Raw genomic sequence first — 21,871 nt, 5'->3', positions numbered from 1 at the left:
ACAATTTAACTTGCAATGATTCCTTCCAATGAACTTAGTTTAATCCATCCATTCCATTATTTAAGAAGGAAAATTCTATTCCATCTTGATTAAATATTATCTTTGTTGATAAATTTTTATTTCAAAATTAAGTTTGGCTAGTCATTACAAGTGAGCAGATCGGGCTAGACAGAGTGCGGCTGATTCGAGGTACTGTTGCTCTGAGTGCAGGAGCTGTTTGTGTCAAGTTTGGTATTGTCCTCTAGGAGCTGATTCAAACCCAAACTTGGAATTTCTAACAAACACTATCAACCTTATCGCACAACTAAAAATCAAAACAGGAGGATAAATATATATATGGAACCCAAGTAATAGCTTATTAGCATATACGTGGCATCTAAAGGTAGGTTGCATTCGCAGTGATGGTTGAAATTAAACTGGCTCCACGAACCCTACCTTCGAAAGCATAATACTCAGACTGAGAAAGTAGACCATGCACTGCTTCCTTGCTCTCCAGCTTCACAGAAGGGCCTAGTTCAGTGACAATTGCTTTCATCTCGTCAAGCTCAGTGGGTGTTGGATCGGGCTTTGGCCGAACCATGCCACCGCCATGAACACGATGGTCCCGCACAAGAGCATCGTGAACAGCACACAGACTTGTTTTCCCCCTCGCGGACTTTTCACAGAGCGACCCGACTTGCCCCCACGAACATCGCCTACCTCCGCCATGCGCTTTACAAAAATCGGTTCTTCCCTGTGCGCTCTTATCGCATCCATCGAACTTGCAGCGTTTTCCGCCGCCGTGCCGGACACAGAAACTAGTCCGGCCTCTGGCACTTCTAATGCACCCGGCGACCGAACACCGCTTCCCGCCACCGTGGGCTACACAGAATGGAGTTCCTCCATGCACGCTCTTTGGGCAAACATCTCCACCCTCCTGATACGAGCAACGCTTCCCTCCGCCGTGTCCCTTGCAGAGGAGAGTGCTCCCCTCGGCCCCTTTTGTGCATTCCGGAAATGTGCACCTCTTGCCGCCGCCATGAGCCTTACAAAACAGCGTGCTGCCTTGAGCACCTTTTGTACAATCCTTAAAGTGGCAGCGCCTCCCACCTCCATGGGAAATGCAGAGGCCCGAAGAACCTTCTGCGCTCCTTGTGCAGTCCTCCCTCTGACACCTTTTGCCACCGCCATGCCGGATGCACAATCCGGATTTTCCCCTCGCGGCACGAATGCAAGTTGGATGGCTGCAGCGCCGACCACCGCCGTGCGCAATGCAGTAATCGGTACGACCATCAGCACCCTTTGTGCAGCCAAGAAATTGGCACCGAAGACCACCTCCATGAGCTTTGCAATATATTGTCCTTCCCTCTGCTCCCTTTTGGCAGCCGAGTCGCTGGCACCTCCGTCCCCCGCCATGAGCTATACATAGGCCAGAAGCGCCTCTTGCGCCCTTCGTACATCCCTGGAACTGGCAGTGCTTAATGCTCTTGCTGTGTTTTTGAGAATTAGAAACCCCGGAAGGGACGAAAACTGGGTTTTTCAATGATTGCATATTGGTCGATGGGAAATCTAGAACCGCTGAAGTAGAATCAGCTTCAGCACACATTTTCATCTGCATAGCAAAGCTGCTACTAGCTGTTTCTAAGTTGGATTGGCCAGGTCCAAGGCATGCCCCAAATATCCAGCAAGTCCCTGTTGATCTCTCTTCATTGCTGATCAGCACAGGGTTTGCTACTACGGAAGAATTCAAGCTTTTCAATTGTTGTCCTGTAGTTAAATGGTTGGCATTAGATAGAGCAGATTCAGAAGATCCAGTTGATGGACTTACTTCTAAGCCAAACAGTTTTCCAGTATGAGAAACTTTTGGACTAGTAACTGATGACTTGCTATTACTTGAGATATTGCTGCTGCCAAGATGAAGCTGATAATTAAGTTCTAGGATTGCAGAGGATTCTTCATCAGTTTCCTTGGCTGACGAAATTCTTGAAATGCTGCCTGTTGTGCTTGACTGACCCAAACTCATGGCAAGCAACAGATTTCTTGGACTCACAAATCTGATAAAATCATTTGATTCACTTTTTGACCCTTCCATGATGGGAGTGTAATCGTACACATTTGGAAGCAAATCAACTGGTATCTTCACTTGAGTACTGAATTGACCTCCTGATTGCATGGAGCTGCAGGAAGCAAAATCCATGGACAGCATGTTCTTTTCCACGAACCTTGTCATGAGAGGACCCTTTGGCCAATCAAACTTGATTAAACAAGAACTAGTTAGCCAATCTCCCAGGAAATAGATTTAGCACAAGAATTCTGAGTTAGAAATACCAGAATAAAGATTCGGAACCTCCACTGTCAAAACCAGATGTATCACAGCGGTCCATTGTATAAAACTTTAAAAAAAAATCCAAACAAGTAGCATTCTACCAAAAGCTGATGATGGAATAGATAATTCTCAATGAACTACCAGGACCAATGTCTAACAAAATAAAGAAGTAGATTTTACTAAGCATTACTATCTGAGGACGACCATAATAATATGCTAAGATCTGACATACCAGAACTGTAAACAGTAAACTAGATTTTAGGACTTCTAAGCCTAGTCACAGAAAAAATTAGGCAACATAAAGATCAACCAGACCAACAAAAATATACTATTGATAAATCCATTGTTCGGAAGCAAGCACAACCGAATATAAACCGGCGAAGTCGAAATCGAAACTTACTCCGCAAACGCAGGGAAAGAAAGTACAATCTCCAGTGACACCTAAACTCCGAAATGCATAAAGATGAGCAAGATACCTATGAGCACGGGAAGATTTCGTCAACTCCTCCATGAAAGCAGAGAAAGCGAAGACCCGCAACGGCCGTTCCTAGATCATCAAAGATAAGTGAGTCAGGGTTTAGGCTTCTTGTGATTGGCTGATTCTCTCGGAACTCGGAGAGAAGACGGAGAGCGGAAGCACAAAGTGAGGAGGAGGAGGAGGAGGAGAAAGAACCCGACGAGTCGCCAAAGGTTTGATTTGTTGGGTCTGCTTAATGAGATGGATGCTCAGCTCCTACCGAGGTTCAATGAATGTGGACATCCTGATCGAAATGGCGTCCACATTCGATGAACCAAAGAGCGGCAAATAGGGCATGCAATTCAGGAAGCTAATTTGTGAATTTGGTTTCGTCTACAGTGGCAACGAGGATTGACTCAGGACATAGCCACGTGCGTAATTCCCAGGAATATACCCATCTCTGGGCCTGCCACAGCTGTCATCTTCTAGCTTTTCAGTGGACTAATCGAGCTTGGTTTATCGATCATTGACAAGAAGTTTGCAGCAGCAAATTGATGGTGCAGTTCCAATCTCCTCTTCCGGAAGAGACAATAGTTCTGCTTAGATCAATTGCGAGTTTTTCAGTCTATCCTGTCCATGCAATAAAAGGATTATTAGTTTTCGATGTATTTTGTTGGATTAACCGAAATGGTTATCGCATAACAAAGTCGTATTGCATCAAAAAGACAGGCATTGACTGACACTGGATCAAATCATACATTTCTGACCTGCTAAAAGTAAATGAATGCAGGAAATAAGAATACCAATAAAGTTGAGTTCTCTATTCTCAATGGATCCGAGTCTGGAGTGGAGATTCCACGCACCTGCATCTATATGGTTCAGAAGGTACAGCGTCACAACCAGGTATCATAGTTGTTTGGGGCACAGGTGTGCCATTTTTTTTCACTGAAAATGCTTGAGTTAGACCAGCTGTCCCAGAAACTCCTGAAGAAACTTTCAAGGATGTACTTCTTTCTCCATCATTGACAGGATTAGAATCCATGTCACTTTTTCTATCATCTGCAGTTAAAAAGCATATCTAATGACTTTAAAAGGAGGTATTATTTGTTTGATTTAGGCAAACTGGAAGAACGCAATTCAAGGAATTACAGTACAAGCTAGCTTGGACAATGATAGCTGATGATGGTCTATCTTCAGAACCAACATTTCTTTGGTTGCTAGATCCCTATTACAAGAGAGGGTATTCTGAATAGATGTGATATTCGTGCGATCCCATAAAAGTACTAGACATTATTGAAAGCAACAAAGGAATTGAAAAAAGGAAAACGGGGCATTACTCTGGCTGAATTACTCCCATCACTTCCATTGCTAGACCAATCTGCACTATTATAATCACTGTACATGTGTAATAAAGACATACTTGGATCTCCACTGAAAGCAAACTTTTGCTCACTGAATTTCAGCAATGCTAATCCACAAATATGCACTCAGAAAAACCTATGTGACAGCTCATGTTGTCGAGCACTTGCAGCAGTATCTGAAGTTATATTGCCCACAGCAGCATTAAGCTTAGCTGTTAGCCCTTTGTCCTTGCAGCCCATGTCGTCGAGCACTTGCAGCAGTATTTGAAGTTATATTGCCCACAGCAGCATTAAAACTTAGCACTCAGAAGGAAAACTTACACTCAGAAGGAATGAGTTTCTTGGTTTTTCTCAAGGATGCTCAAACCCCTTACACTCATAGCTTTTAAATAGGCGAGAGTAGGTTGTGAAATGATGAAGGCGGTTACTCTGTTTGGCCCCATCGTCCCTCCATTATTCACCCTATGTCTGCCATTAAAGCTTTACAGCACACTCTACACTCTTTACATCACATCACTTTGGGAAAGGATGGTTCCCCGAGGCTCAATTCTTTCATAAAGTAATGCACTTATTAAAGTAGCATGTTTTGCCCACCACTGCTTCCATGTTATGGTGGGATTGCTTTTACTTCGTGCCTTATCTGCTGTACACATTGCATCTCTATGAATAGGTCCTTTTGATGCTTCCTTATCTTTTCAAGATTTTTGTGATAATAGCTATCCCATCCCCCTTCTGCATGTCGTCTTCTGTTAAAGTCAAATTCCTTCATTTGTAAGATAAACTCCAGCTCACGAAGGCATTCCAGCACGTTGTCAATTGCCTCGTCTTCAATCTTAGCCATTCGATTTCTTTTCTCATGCTCTTCCTTTAGAAATTTTTTTGAGAACATATCACTAATTAAATCTTCATATTCAGTTAATAAAGGGAATCGTGATGAACAGGCTGCTTCCTCCTCAGCATCAGTACGAGTTGGTGGTCCAAATGTCACTTCCCCTTCTTCGGTTATGACCGCCAATGTTTCTGGTTCTTCTACTAGTCTTGAGAGCGTATCTGCAAGAATATTTAATTTACCATCTATGTGCTCAAAGTTTACCTTTACTCTCGTGCCTGTAATGTAATCAGTGAATGCAAGCCAGCGAACCCTTGATGGTTTATTTCTTGAGGTTTTATTATGGAAACTGATAATAGCCTGACAATCCGTCCGTAAAGTGATTTCTAACTTGTCCATGTAGTGGATTTTTAGTGCAGTCATAATTTCCATTGCAGCATATATTTCCGCGTCAATAACTGATTTTACTACCGGAAATTTTCCATGAGCATAAGCACATACTTTCTCCATATTTCTGGGATCATACTTGTTGGGCTTCCATTTACAAACTCCACCCCAGCCTGTCATGGATCCATCAGTTTCCAGAACAATATAAGCATTTTCTGGTGGGATTTCTAAATCTGGAAAGTTATTAACTTGGGCTTTGATTTCTTTGACTAAAGCCCAATCCGAGCTTTTCATCCGTTTATCTCCATGAGGTGATGTTTTTTCATACAGAGGTCCCAGCTTTGAACTTAAATTAGGAATATAGGTTCGTGCATAGTTGAGGATTCCCAACCATGACCGTAACCCTTTCTTTACCTTTAGCTGCATATCCTTGAATTCAATTTTTTTTTATTTTATGATATGGGGTTGTAGCTTTAACTTTCCCTCCCCAATTTCTGCTTCAAGAAATTCTATTTTCGGAACTCCAATTTTGCATTTTGAAGGAGATAAGACTAACCTATGTTCTTCACAAATGCTTAGCATAATGCCAGATGTTTAATATGCTCCTTTTCTGTGTTGGAAAATACTAAGATGTCATCAATATATATAGAGATAAAGTCTTCCGTACCTTGGAAACACTGATCCATTTTTCATTGAAATACAACAGGTGCATTCTTTAGGCCAAAATGCATCACCAGCCACTCAAATAATCCAGATGGGCATATAAAAGCCGTCAATTCAATAGAGAAAGGATCCATAGCAATTTGATGAAAACCAGACTTTAAGTCAAATTTAGAATATACTTTTGAATTATCAACCTTTTTAAGTATCGTGTTGATCCCGGGAAGACTGTACTGATCTTTGTATGTATTATCATTAAGTGCCTTGTAATTAAAGACCATACACTCCTTTCCTTTTGTTTCCTTTCTTGTGACTGGATCAACTGATGTTCTTGACTGGACTATCATTGTCATAGTTCTGTGTCTGCTTTTACTTGGTTGAATAACCTTTAATTTCAAAAGTACCTCTATATGCTTTTCAAAGGTTTTCTTCATTGCAGGTGTGATACTGGATAACGGCTTATCTTGTATTGTGATATCTGGATTGATAATATCAATCTTACATAGAATGCCATTTTTCGACCAGTGTTGTAAAGGATTCTCCCCTATATATCCTTGCTCTCTTAACCTGTTAATTAATGCTCCATGCTTAGCAAGAATATTTTGCTTGGAAATTATACTTGTAAAATATACTTCTTCTTGAATTTGAATATACTCCAGCTCTTCAAGACTAAGTTTTTCAATGGCGGCCCCAGCACTCTGGTTTGTATTGATGGTTGTCACATTTTTGTAGAATGCGATTGTATTGCCTTCAATCCGGACTCCTCCTTGCATACTTCGTATAAAATTACAACCCAATACCATTTGAATACCTCTTCCCAAAGTCATATTAAAGGAATAGGTAAAGGGAATTCTGAATTTGTTTTCCCCTATAGTCATTTGCCCATTCTTCATCTTTATATTTGCCTCCTGATGCGAATTTACACCATTAATTGTAATAGAATATGAGTTTTGTTCAATAGCCTGACCTGGGACTGATTTGATGTCAACGCAGCAAGATGTTGCTCCCGTATCCAATATAGCATTCACGCTAAATGGGGGTATCCCTTGTATCTCAAAGCCAACCTTAATATTATACAGGCGATTTATCATACCTCTTTGTGATTTCTGTCCATCAGTTATTTTGGATATAATTTGTTCTTCCAAATAGGATATTTGCTCTTTTCCCATATGAAGATCTTCGATTGATAATTGTTGCAGATCTTCCAATAATTCTTTTGTCAATTGATTTTTTGAGTCTTGATTCCTTCTCAATACTCTAGTTAGTTCATCCTGTAACCTCCTGTTTTCTGCTAACAAATACTGGGTATAATTGACAAGTTCAGAAATTAGATTTCTATCATCATACTGTACCGTTGGTGGTGGTGATGGCCTTAAGGATGTTTTTAAATAATATCCTGCCCATAGAGTACATGTTGTTAACTTACAATTCATACAGTGACCTCTTGCTCTTTGCGTGGTATTCATCTTGCAGAATATACATTTGAGGAATTGGGAGCCAATTTCCTGATTTAGTTGCCATTCATGTTCGCAGTAGTATTGTTCCTCTAGTATGTCTACCTGAACCTGCAATCCATGGGTTTCCCCTATTAGCATAAATAATGTTTCAGGTAGAGAACTAGTTACCATGCTGCAATATTGTTCTGTGTTAATTTCTCCTTCAGAAAAACTGCAAATTGCGTCACTGTCTGTTTCCTCAAGATCTACTGACACCACATCATAATCATCTGGAAGATCTAATTTGTTGAGGATAGCTATTCTTTCTTTATTTCCGGATCTATTTTTGCAGTCTCGTGCAAAGTGACCTTCTCCACAACTAAAACATTTGCATTTTCGTACCTTTGCTCGGTCATTCTGATATTTCTTCTTGATAATCCGCACATGAGACTTATGAGGTTTCCCTTTGTATGTCCTTCCTTTTCTTAGGCCATAACGTCGGGATGACTGATGATAGTATGAACGTATTAGTATTTGTGAGCAGAACTGCAAATCTTTTAGGCTTCGTTGTAAAGAGGCCTGTTTACACATCTCTGTTAATTCTTGGTATGCATGATGTATTCGCGGGAGTACTCCTATAGTGTTTCCTGGGTGCTTTTCTTGGAACTTCTTCTCCAGATAGCTTCCAATTAATGGCGGCATTTTTCTATAGAAATTACTAGAGAGTTCCTCATTGATGAACATGCGCCTGTTTTTGCTGCCAATGTTTTATACTCATTCATATAAGAAACTAAATTTTTAGTATCAAGGCATACCAGTCTCTCAAGATCCAAATAAGCTTGGTTTTGTTCCGCAATTGATCCTGAAACTGGGTCTTCAAGAGTTATAATCCTTCTAATCTGGGTTAGAACATTTTATGTTTCATCAGCTGCTTCTATTAGCTTATCATACTGATCTGGGAACATCATTCTCCATTGAATAAAAGTCTTCTTTTCTATTTCTCCAAGCAAATTTTCAATATACTGGACCTTGGTTCTGTTGTCAGCCCATATTTTCGAATCCACCACATTAGTGGTTATTGATTCCCATCTGGAAATTTTATCATGATATAACCCAATATTATCTGGAAGAATTAACATTGCACCTGTTTGCCGTTGCACCGATGGCAATGTCCAATTTTCATTGTTATTTGCCTTTCGCTGTCTTCCCACCTTTGCCTTGTAATAATCAGGATCATTATAGACATTTGGTGGTTCTATTTTTATTGTAGCAGGGGCAAATTGTGGAGGTCCCATAATAGCATCTGTTGGTGGATTGTATGTTGAAACTGCTGATGAAGAGGCTAGCAAGCTTTCATTACTGGATCTTTGTAATGGATAGTCTAGCTCAGTTTGTAATGTAGTCATGTATTCGCTGGTAAAATAACAATCCTCAGGATCTTCAGTCGAATAAAAGTCAGGATCTTCAGCCGAATAAAAGTCTACTGTTGTTGTAGATGAGGTAGATGAGCTTCCACCACCTTCCGCGAATGGATTAATCCATTCATCAGTATCATAGAGAACATATAAATCGTCCTGATCATCTTCAATAATAATAGGAGTAGGTGCAGGAGTGGCTGGTAGATGTAAATTGTATTGCTGCTCCTCATAATATTCTTCAATAGAAGATACCCCTTCAATTAAGTTTCTGAATGAGGAATCAAAATATTGCCTTGTGCAAGATGTATGTGGATGATCTTTGTGTAGTGTTAATGGCCAATAGTCCTCAAGTTCGCGTGGCAATAAGACATCAAAAATATATGTTTCCTGTACCTGCTTGCCTTTGTTCATATGCTGCTGTTCTGATTCACTTGGAATCATGAATTCCTTTTGAGTTGTGGATCCAAATCCCATCGTTCAAAGCTATGATGGAATCCTCAACTATGCACGAACCTATACTCCTAATTTAAGTTCAAAGCTGGGACCTCTGTATGAAAAAACATCACCTCATGGAGATAAACGGATGAAAAGCTCGGATTGGGCTTTAGTCAAAGAAATCAAAGCCCAAGTTAATAACTTACCAAATTTAGAAATCCCACCAGAAAATGCTTATATTGTTCTAGAAACTGATGGATCCATGACAGGCTGGGGTGGAGTTTGTAAATGGAAGCCCAACAAGTATGATCCAGAAATATGGAGAAAGTATGTGCTTATGCTCATGAGAAATTTCCGGTAGTAAAATCAGTTATTGACGCGGAAATATATGCTGCAATGGAAACTATGACTGCACTAAAAATCCACTGCATGGACAAGTTAGAAATCACTTTGCGGACGGATTGTCAGGCTATTATCAGTTTCTATAATAAAACCTCAAGAAATAAACCATCAAGGGTTCGCTGGCTTGCATTCACTGATTACATTACAGGCACGGGAGTAAAGGTAAACTTTGAACACATAGATGGTAAATTAAATATTCTTGCAGATACGCTCTCAAGACTAGTAGAAGAACCAGAAACATTGGCGGTCATAACCAAAGAAGGAGAAGTGGCATTTGGACCACCAACTCGTACTGATGCTGAGGAAGAAGCAGCCTGTTCATCGATTCCCTTTATTAACTGAATATGAAGATTTAATTAGTGATACGTTCTCAAAAAATTTTCTAAAGAAAGAGCATGAGAAAAGAAATCGAATGGCTAAGATTGAAGATGAGGCAATTGGCAACGTGCTGGAATGCCTTCGTGAACTGGAGCTTATCCTACATATGAAGGAATTTGACTTTAACAGAAGACGACATGCAGAAGGGGGATGGGATAGCTATTATCACAAAAATCTTGAAAAGATAAGGAAGCATCAAAAGGACCTATTCATAGAGATGCAACGTGTACAACAAATAGGGCACGAAGTAAAAGCAATCCCACCATAACATGGAAGCAGTGGTGGGCAAAACATGCTACTTTAATAAGTGTATTATTTTATGAAAGGATCGAGCCTCGGGGAGCCATCCTTTCCCAAAGTGATGTGATGTGATGTAAAGAGTGTAAGGTGTGCTGTAAAGAGTGTAGAGTGTGCTGTAAAGCTTTAATGGCAGACATAGGGTGAATAATGGAGGGACGATGGGGCCAAACAGAGTACCTGCCTTCATCATTTCACAACCTACTCTCGCCTATTTAAAAGCTATGAGAGTAAGGGGTTTGAGCATCCTTGAGAAAAACCAAGAAGCTCATTCCTTCTTAGTGCTAAGTTTTCCTTGTGTGCTAAGTTTTCGAGGGAAATAAAATCCGGGCATAATCCAGATTTCTTTTCAAATTCCGAAAGACGATCCTTTTATCTGGTATTTCTAAAGCTTAGTTGTTAGCCCTTTGTCCTTGCACCCTAGTGATGTATTAGGAGCCTTTACACTCAAAGGAGTTGCCATCTGTAAAATAGGGCCAAATATGCGAAGAAAGTTGAACTCCAGGGAAAGAATTTATGCTTCTAATGAAACACTATAACCAATATCAATAAATAAATTGCAAGTAAATATTCCTCACTGCTACTGCTACAGTTGCTGCAGGATTGGGCACCCTGCAAATAGAAACATGGTGCACAATGAAAGAAATTCTAATAAATTATCAGGCACATTTTATTCTGTGCATAAACTAGCTGCCATATATCCCACACCCCAAGCAAAGTTCAATGTAGAAAAGATGGTAGGTCGCAAAGAACCACTTAGGGGAGGTATCATTGAGTGAGGATAAGCTCCATTAGGATACATTCCAGCATATGGTGACCCAAAAGGAGGGATAAAGGGCTGAGTCCATGAAAAATAACAACATCAAGACTGATGAATTAAAGTCATGATAATACTCATCTTATACAGTGCATATGCTGTGTCTAATAACATTCTTTTGCAGTTCGATTCTTAGTTGATTGACCAACAGTTGACACTTCATTTACATTGTGAAATCTTAATGCATGTGCACATCTCTATTCTTGCAAATCATTCAGTTTCTGTGTTTCTACTGGAGTATTCCCTTCCGCACCTCACCATAATTACCATAATTTCCTCCAAGTACTAGCTTGTAAACTGTTAAAGATGTTAGACTATTCTCCAATTTGGTGTCAATATATCAACTTAGCACTAGTTGTGTATACAGTTTGATCAGTTTGAAGAGAGTAACTGTTGATACATATGACGTGCCAATTCCTCTTTTGTTTATTAATTATACATAAAAGTTTGAAGGCAAGAATAATGCCACTTACATAAACTAAGACATGGTTCACCTTTTATAAATAATAAATCTCCTTTTAGATAAAGTTGCAATTGAAGACTCTATAGTTAACATTATCAAATAATTTAAATGTATGGATGAGGCACATAACCAGGCACAATTGAAGCGCTGAAATAAGGAGGAAGCATCACAAGTATGGATGAGGCGCATAACCAGGGCCATAATATGCCTGAAAAAGAACAGTTTCTTTGGTACTATTCTTAGATGCTCTACTTTAGAATGATTCAAACCAAATCTAATAATGGCTAACCTGCATAGCTGCCCAGTCAGCATGTGGATGAAATGCAGGTTGCTGCTGCAACTGGAGAAAATGATAATGGATTAAGTTAACTGCAGAAACTAATATTTCTCACTACTTGAAACAAGAAAACAGAACAATTTTTGAGGTATTTAGGTATGAAAAGGACGGCAAGTAAACAAACTGTGACATATTGAAAGCACGAAAGCCGATTATTCTTTAAGCTCCCTGCTACTGAATTACCTACAGTTAGTAAAGATTGCACCAGTGTTCAGCACAAGCAACCAGATATATAAATATCAGTTGTTTAATAAAGAGAAAACGTTCATGTAAAATCATCATATAAAATGTACCCACCTGCACAGGTGAAGGCATTTTCTCGGTTTTTGGAGACGTCATTTTTTTTCATTATTTCCCATTCAGTCACTATCTGCATGTATATAATTGCTTAAAATCCCAAAATGTAGAACCTTTTGGGAACATAAATGACAAGACATTTATTTCCAGGAAAATTCTGGAGTTTTGACAAATGACATATTAATCAATTATTTTGGATTTATAGAAGACCATCTTACAAAATGATTTCTTCGCTATAGTATCTGACAATAAACACTGTATGTAATGCCAGTCAGTATGGTTAACAAATCAAACACATACTGACTGAAGGTCCAACATAAGCTCAAAAATTTAGACAGCACATGACCAGAAATGCTCTTGCAAGTAGCCACGACACAAGGTTGAAAATGCTTTTTGACAGAGATGGTAAGCAGTATGATTAAAACCTACAATCAGTACCACAATTTTCTGGAGGAACATCACGGCATTAGATATCACAGTAGCCAAAATATTTTTGTTAGCTATATGGGATCCATCATAACCATATCATCAAAAGCAAGGGACTACAGTGAGTCTCAGTGCCAATTTTAGAAAAGAGAAAAATTTTCTTTTGGAAGAGGTCAATCCCAAGTAGCAACAACGATTCAAGAGCTTAATATATAATGAAGATGAGAAGATATACAGCAGCACCCTCGAACTATCCAAGATGGAACTAAAGAAGCATGACTTCAGGTCGAGGCCTAGATAGGAAACCCAAGTTTTAGTACTCCAGCGGCTGCTCTTTATCCTTTCAGTATCTTACAGAAGCTACACTCTCTTGACAAGCAAATATGCCAATAGACGGCATGGGGCTATTGCCACAGCCTCAACCATATGCCTTGATAATAATAAAATTCTAAAAAGTATAACTATTAACTCTGTTATGGTGTCAAAAGGCTTCATTGATTAAAACAAAACATAATTATCATCACATGTATAATAATAGACTCTGTATATCAAGTAATACTCCCATCACCATAATGAAAATTTCCATGAATGCATTCTGATAATTCGAACTTTGAACTAGCTTTCTACCATCTTATTAGTGATTTAATTCAGCCTTTTGTGAAGCTCAATGGAGGGACAAGATTCGTGTTGTTGATCCTAGATAGTTAGGTCCAAACACAACTTACTGATGATGGTGATCAGATTTAATACAATTGACGAGAAAATTAAGAACCCTCTTGTAGCAAGGATAGCTGTTTTATAATCCATATGCAGTAATAGCAATCTACAATGAAGAGCGCCTACATTGATTAGCATTGTACTGACAACTAAATCAGAATACCACTCCAAAATCAGGATAATAACCTTCGCGGATGTATTATATATAGTCTAACTCATTTGTTTCTCATCAAGAAAAGACAAAATATACAAGGCATTTATTCTTCACCATCTGTCTAAATTTTTCATCCGTTTTCTATCCGACGAATCTCTTCAGGCCTTCCCCTATATGATCCCATTTCAAGTCCCAATTATACTGATTCATCGTGCACATCTCTAATCTCCCTCGTAGAACCACACAAGAAATCATATTTACTGAGAAATTTCGAACATAACCCTAAACATCCATATATTGATACCCGATCACCACAATAAGCCACCAGAATTCAATTTTTCTTGTAGAGAATAACTAAAATCCTAATTCTAACCACATAATTGATAGGCAGCAAACTCTCAACTTACTGCTAACGTATATAGGGAGCGAACGAATAATAACAACAGCACTAGGCAGCGAGGGCGGGCGCACAGAATTAGGCCAACAATTCGTCGCTCACCTGAAATATCTGGAACAGATTTCTTGTCCGATTATCTAATTCGCCAATTCGCGACTAATATCCCTCCAAAAAGCAACGGTGGATAGGAGGAAGCCCATTGGAAAAAGTGGACGAACTCCCTCGAAGCGACTCTGAGATCAAACGTTTTCAAAAGGAGGAGGATGCAACGGTGGATAGGAAGGCAAACGAAGTCCAAACTCCGACGCTACTCTCTTCTTCTCCATGTATCCATGGCGCGCGACGGCAAGGAGATGAACTCTTCCCCAATCAAGCCAGAGAGGAAAAGAGAAGGGAGAAAAGGACGCCACATCACCGTACACGTGTCCGAATCAGCTTTAGATATATCATATATGCGATGTATATTGTAGATACTACACTCACGATAATTTGGCACAAACAAATTAACCCGATAGACGATTGGAGAATATCTATACGAGGGCCCGAGGGTACGCGAATGAGTGGCCAGATGAGAGAGCGCGTAAGCATTAGTTCGTCCGGCAATACGCGGTCCGTACACGTGTAGTGGGCCGTACCGTCGTGGCTGGTGACGAGGTGGTCGTCAGGCGTGGACCCACCTGCCCCCTACTTCTTCTTCGACATACTCGTTTAGAAACGACGCGATGTTTCACCTTTTCGGCTATTAGTTGATACGAATGTGGCTGCGTGGGGTAGACGAGTACGAAGCAGTCACAGGGCAGGTAACAAAAAATGCCAACTAATTTCGATGTTAAAAATTGAATTAATAACCGAAACAAATTCGAAAATATAATTAAAAAATAAATCAAACGGACAATAATTTAATTAGAGTATATGTAAAAAATATATATAAGAAAAAAAGGAGGAAAATAAAAGAAGAAAAAAGAGGAGGTCACCGTAAGCGCATTCGTCCCCAAATTAACAGACCGGCGGTCGGGTGGTGGGGAACTGCGACAACAACCGGTCCAGTTGTCGTAATTCTTCTCCTCTCCTCTTTAGTCCTCATCACCACCGCCTTCTCCTCCCGCCGGCGCCACCGCGCGCGGAGCTTCAATCCTTCGCCGGTCGGTCATCTTGCCCTGCAATATCCTCATGCACGCTTAGTCAATTCCACGTACGTACTTCCCCAATTCCTTAGTATATTCTATTCAGTCAAATTTGATTAAGAATCTGTACGTCAATCCCCTAGACATTCTTCGTAGTTTGTTCGGCGCTTCATGCAACGCGATATTGTTGTTGTTTTTTCTTTCTTTTGATTCTTTTTGTTGAATGTTTGAATGGTTTTAAAGATCGAATTTTTATTATTCAATTTTCTCCAAGGAAGATTTTTTTAAGGAAAAAAATTGTATTTTTAGATAGTTTTCTCGTCGGCGATGGAGCAATTCCGGCAGATTGGGGGAGTTCTCGGCAGCCTGCGTGCTCTGATGGTATTGCAGGGCTCCATCGACGTCAATCCCCGGCAATGCCGCCTGCTCGTCGACGCCTTCGACCTCGCCTTCCACGCCGTCGCCGACGCCCTCCGCACCCACTTGACCTTCGACCCGAAGCACACCCTTCGCTGGCGACCGCTCGAACACCCGCTCGCCGAGCTTCACCTCATCTGCCTCGAGGGCGAGCACTACGTGCGGAGGTGCTTGGAGCCCAAGCCAATATGGTGGGGCAAAGTCCTCGCCCTCAGCCGCGAAGCCGACTGCGTCGAGTTCCACCTCCACAACCTGCTCTGGTGCCTCCCCGTCGTGCTCGAGGCCATCGAGGCCATCGCCGAGGGTGCCGTCGGCTTCGACGACGAGGCCACTCGCAAAAATAGGGTTTTGGTTTCCAAGAAGTACGAGAAGGAGTGGATGGAACCCAGGCTGTTCCAGCACAAGCTCGGGGAATTGTACTTGGCCTCGAAGGATTTCTGCGCCAGATTGGACTCGGCTTCCAGGGAAGATCATTGGATTCTCTCACAAATCTTAAATAACAGAAAGATCTCACCTTTGGATCCATTGACAGACCATGAGAAGAGCCTCCGTGAGCTCCTTATTAGCCCCAAGTCCCAACTTTTTCCCAGCTCAGTTCTTGTTCAATCTCCAGGTTACCAAGTTTGTAAAAGCAGCAGCAACTTCATGGAAGTCCAGTGGATGGGTGAAAGCTTCCTCGTCGAACATCTCATTGGAAGAACAATTGATGAGGCGTCGATAGCCAATGAGATCTCTGCTCTCGCATCCATGGTTCATCCAAATGTGTCACATTACATGTACGTGCTTGCAGACCAAGAGAAGAAAGAGTGGTTCTTGGTGATGGAATGGATGAGAATGGATCTCTCAAGCTACACCAAGAATTTGTGCTCCACCAAGAACAAAGCCTCCTTTCCTTTGCTTGTGGCAGTGGACACCATGCTTCAGATTGCCAGAGGAATGGAGTATCTACACTCTAAGAAATTGTTCCATGGAGACTTGAACCCTTCCAACATCCTTGTTAAGGCGAGGAGTTGCTCACCTGATGGCTATTTGCATGTGAAAGTTGCTGGCTTCGCTAAGTGGTCGACTAGGAATTCGAAGAGTTCAACAAGTGTAGAGGGTGAAACGGATCCATGCATATGGTATGCCCCTGAGGTTCTACAAGAGCAAGAACAAGCACAGGATGGGAGTACAAATAATAGTAATAGTTGTATCAATGGTCGCTTAAGATGCTCAGAGAAGGCAGATATCTATAGCTTTGGAATGATTTGTTTCCAACTTCTAACAGGAAAAGTGCCCTTTGAGGATGAACATCGCCAAAAAGACAACACAAGCAAGAACATAAGGGTGGGTGTGAGGCCATTGTTTCCATCTCAATCTCCTAAATACTTGACAAACTTGACTAAAAAATGTTGGCACTCTGACCCAATGCAAAGGCCCAGCTTCTCCACCATTTGCAGACTACTTCGATACATCAAGAGGTTTTTGGTTATGAATTCAGAGCACATTCAGCCACTAGTGGACTACTTTGAGCTCGAGAGTAGCATGTGCAAGAGCTTCACCAGTTGCGTACAGAAAGATGTGCTTGGGGCATCAGAAGTTCCATTTCAAATGTTTGCTTACAGGGTTTTGGAAAGGGAGAAGACAAGTGCCAATGTGAAGGGCACGAGCTGGGATATTGAAGGGGATGAAACATCGGTTTGGGGAGAGGAGAAACAAAATACTGGGATTCTAACTGATGATCCGTTATTGTCGCCACAAGTTAACCAGGATGCAAGCATGAAATCATCAGCAAAGAAAATTCATGGAAAGTTGAAGCAGCAATTGTTCAGTATGTTCTTCACATCTTACTGTTAATTACTATGCTCATCTGTATGCATTTAGTTTACTTTTTTTTTCTTTATAATTTTTGCTTCAGCTGCTATGAACAGATTACCAGGGACTAAGCTTTTATAGGAATTTAGTTATGACCGTCTCAAGAAACAGTTACTAAGACATATTTTTATGGCTTTATAGAGCTGTTTAATGCATTCCTGAAGTCAGATCAGCAAGAACAAATTCAAAGGGCTATAAGAAATCCTCTTCTAAGAGACTTCTATAATAATATCATTGCTGAGTCAGAATTCTCTTCTGAATTATATGTAGAAGTGGACAAGATGTGCAAATCATAACTTCTTTCTCGGCAAACTTAATCAAAATTTTAAACTTGAAATCACTTTTTCTAAAATAGACTATTGTTATTCTGAATAGCTATTACTCTCCAGCTGCATTGCCATATTTTGTTCTAGTTACCAGAACTTATAAGAGCTTTTCTATTAAGAAGAAAGAACATCTCTACTGCTTAAGAAATGAAAACAACAAAACAAAAGAAACTAATATTGTGGTTTCGCAATTTTCATTCTTTTTGAAGATTTAGATACATGCAGTTACCTAACCAAATGCTAAGTTCCTCTTAATGAGTTTCAGATATATAATACTTGAAATCATTCTACTCGAATCTACGAATGTATTGCTATAATCAGGTTCCAATGAGAATAAATTGTTAATGATCTTATTTTTCTTTGATCATACTACACATTAGTCTTGAATCATAATCTTCAAGCAAACTAACTTGTACCTTTATGGCAGGACTTGTGTCTCCAGGGCAGAAGAAGAACACAACAACAGTGATCAAACCACCACAGTTATCTGGACGCAGCTTCAGTGTGAACAATGGAAACAGGTTTCAGCAGGCGATGATGATCCCGGCGAGGAGGAGGTCGGGGCATGTCTCAGATTCTGAGCTAACATAAGAAAACACATTGATGATGAAACACAACACACTGAACATTCACTTCAATTGTTGTCGTCCATCATTTTGTATGTGAGCAACAATTGCATTCTTGGTTATGATTGAACTTGTCTGAACCGAAATGCTTTATTGTGAGAGTTGTGGTGGTGGTATCAAGTTGCAACTGATTGTGATTTATGTTATTTGCCAACGGCAGTGTCATTTCGAGCAGCATTGTGATAGAAAATGATTTTAGTTGAAAGTTTGATGACAGTTTGTGATGCAAAGCTGGTCCTTAGCAGTAGAAATTGGTTTTTTATTTTGATAAAAGAAATTAATTTAGAATGCAAATGCTTTTATTTAATTGCAATAAATCCTTTCATTTAGCTGTATTAGATCTTAGTTATAATATATATCTTTATTTAGTTAGATTGTAGCAGTTTTTCAAAAAAAAAAAAAATACGCATGATAATTGTTAAAAAAAATATTTTTGAAATAAAAAATAAAATGAATGGCTCGTGTTAAAAAGGATTTTTTTTTTTCAAAAAATGAATATAAATAGTCTTATTTAATTTCAGACGCTCATTAGATTTTTTTTAATGAACTCGAACAGAGTCGTTTTCAAATTCGGACTTAAAAATGATAGAGCACCGACCAGATCAGGCAGAACTGGTGGATCTTGTGCCTTCTTCACAGCGCCATGGCGGAAGGCAAGCAAGAGATGCCCCGAGAAGATCAAGGTACGGCGCGCCGCAAGAGCTTCTACGGTTTCCTCCTCGGGATCTTGGGCTCCGCCTTCCTCTTGGCTCTCGCATTTCAGCTTCTCTTTCCTCGCGCGACCGACGCCCGTCCCGCTCCTACGGAAGGTGAGATTTTGATAGTTGAAGTTATTGTAGGGAGATATTAGGGTAATTTTACTTGTTTATCCGTAGATTTTGATTGCCGCCATGGTTGTTTGCGTTATTAAGAAAGGTGGAATTTTTACGGTGAGGTTTGAGAACTTGCTCTGAACTACGGTGGGGGTAGTGCTTGTTTATCATCTTAGAATCGATTTTTCGTTTGGTATAATAGCTTCTGGCGACAGAAAGTGAGGACTGTCGGAGTGGGTTAGGGTTCTTCCCATTAATGATGAAAATGGAAAAAAAAAACAAACCATGGGCTTATTGCTGATTGGCTATTTCCTTTTCTCTTCCAATTGAAAATAAAACAATACCTGGTTGTTATGTGTCTCCAGTTGTTTACTGAAACTGTGCCGAAGTATTTGGATATTGTTGGCTTTGGTCATATAAATTATTCAGATTGCCAAACTTCACCAACTTGTTTCTTGAAGCAGACTTTCTCTCTCAAAATTCGTGTGAATTATGGGACATTTTTTTCCCTCAGAAACATGGCATTTGTACTTTTCTGGACTTGATTATTTTTCTGTCATGAAAGCAAGTTTCTAAAAGTTTTCATGATTATTAATTATTCTCAAGAAAAGGTAGGTCGAAGGCTCACAGCTGACAATTGTTTTAAGCTTGGAGCTGAGTATTTCATGGTAGGTCACTGCTCTCTTAGCACTTATGTATGATTAATTATCAGCCAATTTATGTTCTAATGCTTGTATTAGACGTACTAAAAGGAATCTATGAGTGAGTGCAAACCAGCAGCTCAGAGATTCGTGTATTGCTTGATTGTTTAATTTTTTTCATGATAAATTTTTATCTGCATCCATTTTTTATGATTATCACACCTGAAATTCATCCAATCTTGAACATCAGATGATGCAAACAGATGTGATCTTTTCTCCGGAGAATGGAAAAAAGATTCTTCCCCTGCTTATTCAAATTCAAGTTGCAAGTTTATATCTTCTCCTCAAGATTGTTTGACAAATGGCCGATTAAATACTGACTACCTTTCCTGGAGATGGAAACCATATGGTTGCAAAATTCCTCCCACAGACACAAGGAAGTTCTCTAACAGCATGAGAGGAAAATCCATAGCATTTATTGGCGATTCTATTCTCCGCAACCAGATGGAATCATTGCTTTGTATTCTCTCAAAGGTGCTGTCTGGACATGCTCGAACCCGGTGCTACTTTATCCTTGTTGTCTATATTTTCTCTTCTTTCTCATATGATCTTGAGCATCATTCCATATCATTCTAATAGAAATTAATTAACCAAGCTTTCATTTCATAAAACAACTTTTCAAATGCCAAATTTGAGTTATGGAAATGGCATTTGGGAAACAATTTAGCTGGGAACCTTAACTTATGTTGAACATTATAGCTTTTGATTGGAGGACAATTACCCCAACATCAGTCTTCTATGTTTTACTTAAACTTTTTTTTTGAAACCTACTTGCTGTCCATGATTTATCCTCGTGCTACTTTCTGTCCATTATTTGTCTTCTTGAATCTCTGTCTTATCATCAGGTTGAAGAAGCAGTACTAGTCTATCACGATGAAACATATCAATCCAAAACATGGTACTTACCCTCACACAACATCACACTGGGACTCATTTGGGCTCCTTTTTTGGTGAACTCCACAGAAGCAAAGTCCAAGAAAGATATACAGATTTATCTTGATGTTCTAGACCCAGTGTGGACCAGCCAATACCAAAATTACGACTACATAATGCTGTCTGGTGGGCAATGGTTCCTTAAAGAAACCACATTCTGGGAGAATAATACCATTGTTGGCTGCCACTACTGCCCAGGCAAGGGATTAAAGGAACTTGGTATGGACTACTCTTACCGCAGAGCCCTTCGATTGATTTTCCACTTCTTAAGTGCCGCCGATCACAAGCCGCTTGTAGTTCTGAGGACTTGGACCCCTAGCCACTTTGAGTATGGGCAATGGTACAGTGGTGGGATTTGCAACAGAACAAAACCATTCAATGAAGGTGAGTACAATGCTGATCCTGTGGATGCAGTAATGAGAAACGTGGAATTGGAGGAGTTTCAGGAAGGATTGGTAAATGGCTTGAATCTGAGTCTTCTTGATATTTACCATCTTTCACTTCTGAGGCCTGATGGGCATCCAGGGCCCTACAGAAAATACCACCCTGATATATCTAAGAAACCACAGGAGGACTGTCTGCATTGGTGCCTGCCTGGGCCAATTGATACCTGGAATGAGTTGTTGATAGCAATTCTTATGGGAGAGGAAGAACTAAGGTCTTCTCTCTAATCAACTATTGGGTTCATGCCTTTAACACAAGACATTCATGTAGAATAATCTGTTGGATTAGGGGAGACCCCATGGTCTAATTAATGTTTGTGTCTCAGTGCTTTAGAATGAAAACAATAAAATGGAATAAAGACGATCTCAGATCGGGTGTATTTGTTTGTGAAATTGATATGTTGATGATTGTTATTTAATAAATGAGACGATCATTGTACTGCTCATTTTGCTTTGTGTACATGGAGCAACAAAAGCATCATGATCAGGGTGTACACACTTTATCTTTTGTCCAAATTTTAGGAGATAATATAGAGATTGCTCTATCATGATGTTTTCTTCTTTGGTACTTCTCTTTCCTTTGTTTTTCTTTTTTAACCACTATTTGTAACTTTATAATTGTCTTATCATGTGCCAACAGAGAGTAACTTCCACAAATGCAC

General features: G+C 40.0%; 3 protein-coding genes across 19 annotated transcripts; 2 read left to right on the top strand and 1 right to left on the bottom strand.

Annotated features, from left to right (window-relative positions):
- Positions 1–252: 252 nt before the first annotated feature.
- On the bottom strand, positions 253–14,383 carry LOC121976248. Of its 16 annotated transcripts, none has more exons than XR_006110593.1 (9): positions 14,076–14,383; positions 12,280–12,352; positions 12,107–12,165; positions 11,935–11,985; positions 4,100–11,853; positions 3,912–4,007; positions 3,626–3,821; positions 2,782–3,392; positions 2,071–2,233 (listed from the first exon to the last, which is right to left on the bottom strand). XR_006110593.1 is itself a non-coding variant. In XM_042528386.1 (8 exons), the coding sequence occupies exons 7-8, from the start codon at positions 2,814–2,816 to the stop codon at positions 377–379; spliced, it is 1,860 nt and encodes a 619-aa protein (XP_042384320.1). In that variant the 5' UTR covers positions 2,817–3,392; positions 3,626–3,821; positions 11,776–11,853; positions 11,935–11,985; positions 12,107–12,165; positions 12,280–12,352; positions 14,076–14,360; the 3' UTR covers positions 253–376. The 16 variants fall into 16 exon arrangements, 3 of the variants coding, with proteins under 3 accessions (XP_042384320.1, XP_042384325.1, XP_042384334.1); XR_006110595.1 differs by having other exon boundaries at positions 3,917–4,007; XR_006110586.1 differs by having other exon boundaries at positions 3,912–3,987.
- A 564-nt stretch (positions 14,384–14,947) lies between these two features.
- LOC121976233 (mitogen-activated protein kinase kinase kinase 21-like) lies at positions 14,948–18,542 on the top strand. 2 transcript variants are annotated; one of them, XM_042528322.1, is made up of 3 exons: positions 14,948–15,165; positions 15,407–17,324; positions 18,122–18,542. In XM_042528322.1, exons 2-3 carry the CDS (start codon positions 15,425–15,427, stop codon positions 18,283–18,285), a joined length of 2,064 nt encoding a protein of 687 aa, XP_042384256.1. In that variant the 5' UTR covers positions 14,948–15,165; positions 15,407–15,424; the 3' UTR covers positions 18,286–18,542. The 2 variants fall into 2 exon arrangements, with proteins under 2 accessions (XP_042384256.1, XP_042384264.1); XM_042528330.1 differs by having other exon boundaries at positions 14,949–15,165; positions 15,411–17,324.
- A 353-nt stretch (positions 18,543–18,895) lies between these two features.
- Positions 18,896–21,655, top strand: LOC121976215 (protein trichome birefringence-like 26). The gene is made up of 3 exons (XM_042528299.1): positions 18,896–19,129; positions 20,024–20,307; positions 20,679–21,655. The coding sequence occupies exons 1-3, from the start codon at positions 18,964–18,966 to the stop codon at positions 21,435–21,437; spliced, it is 1,209 nt and encodes a 402-aa protein (XP_042384233.1). The 5' UTR covers positions 18,896–18,963; the 3' UTR covers positions 21,438–21,655.
- The last annotated feature ends 216 nt before the right edge of the window (positions 21,656–21,871 follow it).

This window comes from Zingiber officinale, chromosome 1B (assembly GCF_018446385.1).
Source record: "Zingiber officinale cultivar Zhangliang chromosome 1B, Zo_v1.1, whole genome shotgun sequence".
In the NCBI taxonomy this organism is placed as follows: domain Eukaryota; kingdom Viridiplantae; phylum Streptophyta; class Magnoliopsida; order Zingiberales; family Zingiberaceae; genus Zingiber; species Zingiber officinale.
This window is presented reverse-complemented; position numbering and strand designations above follow the sequence as displayed.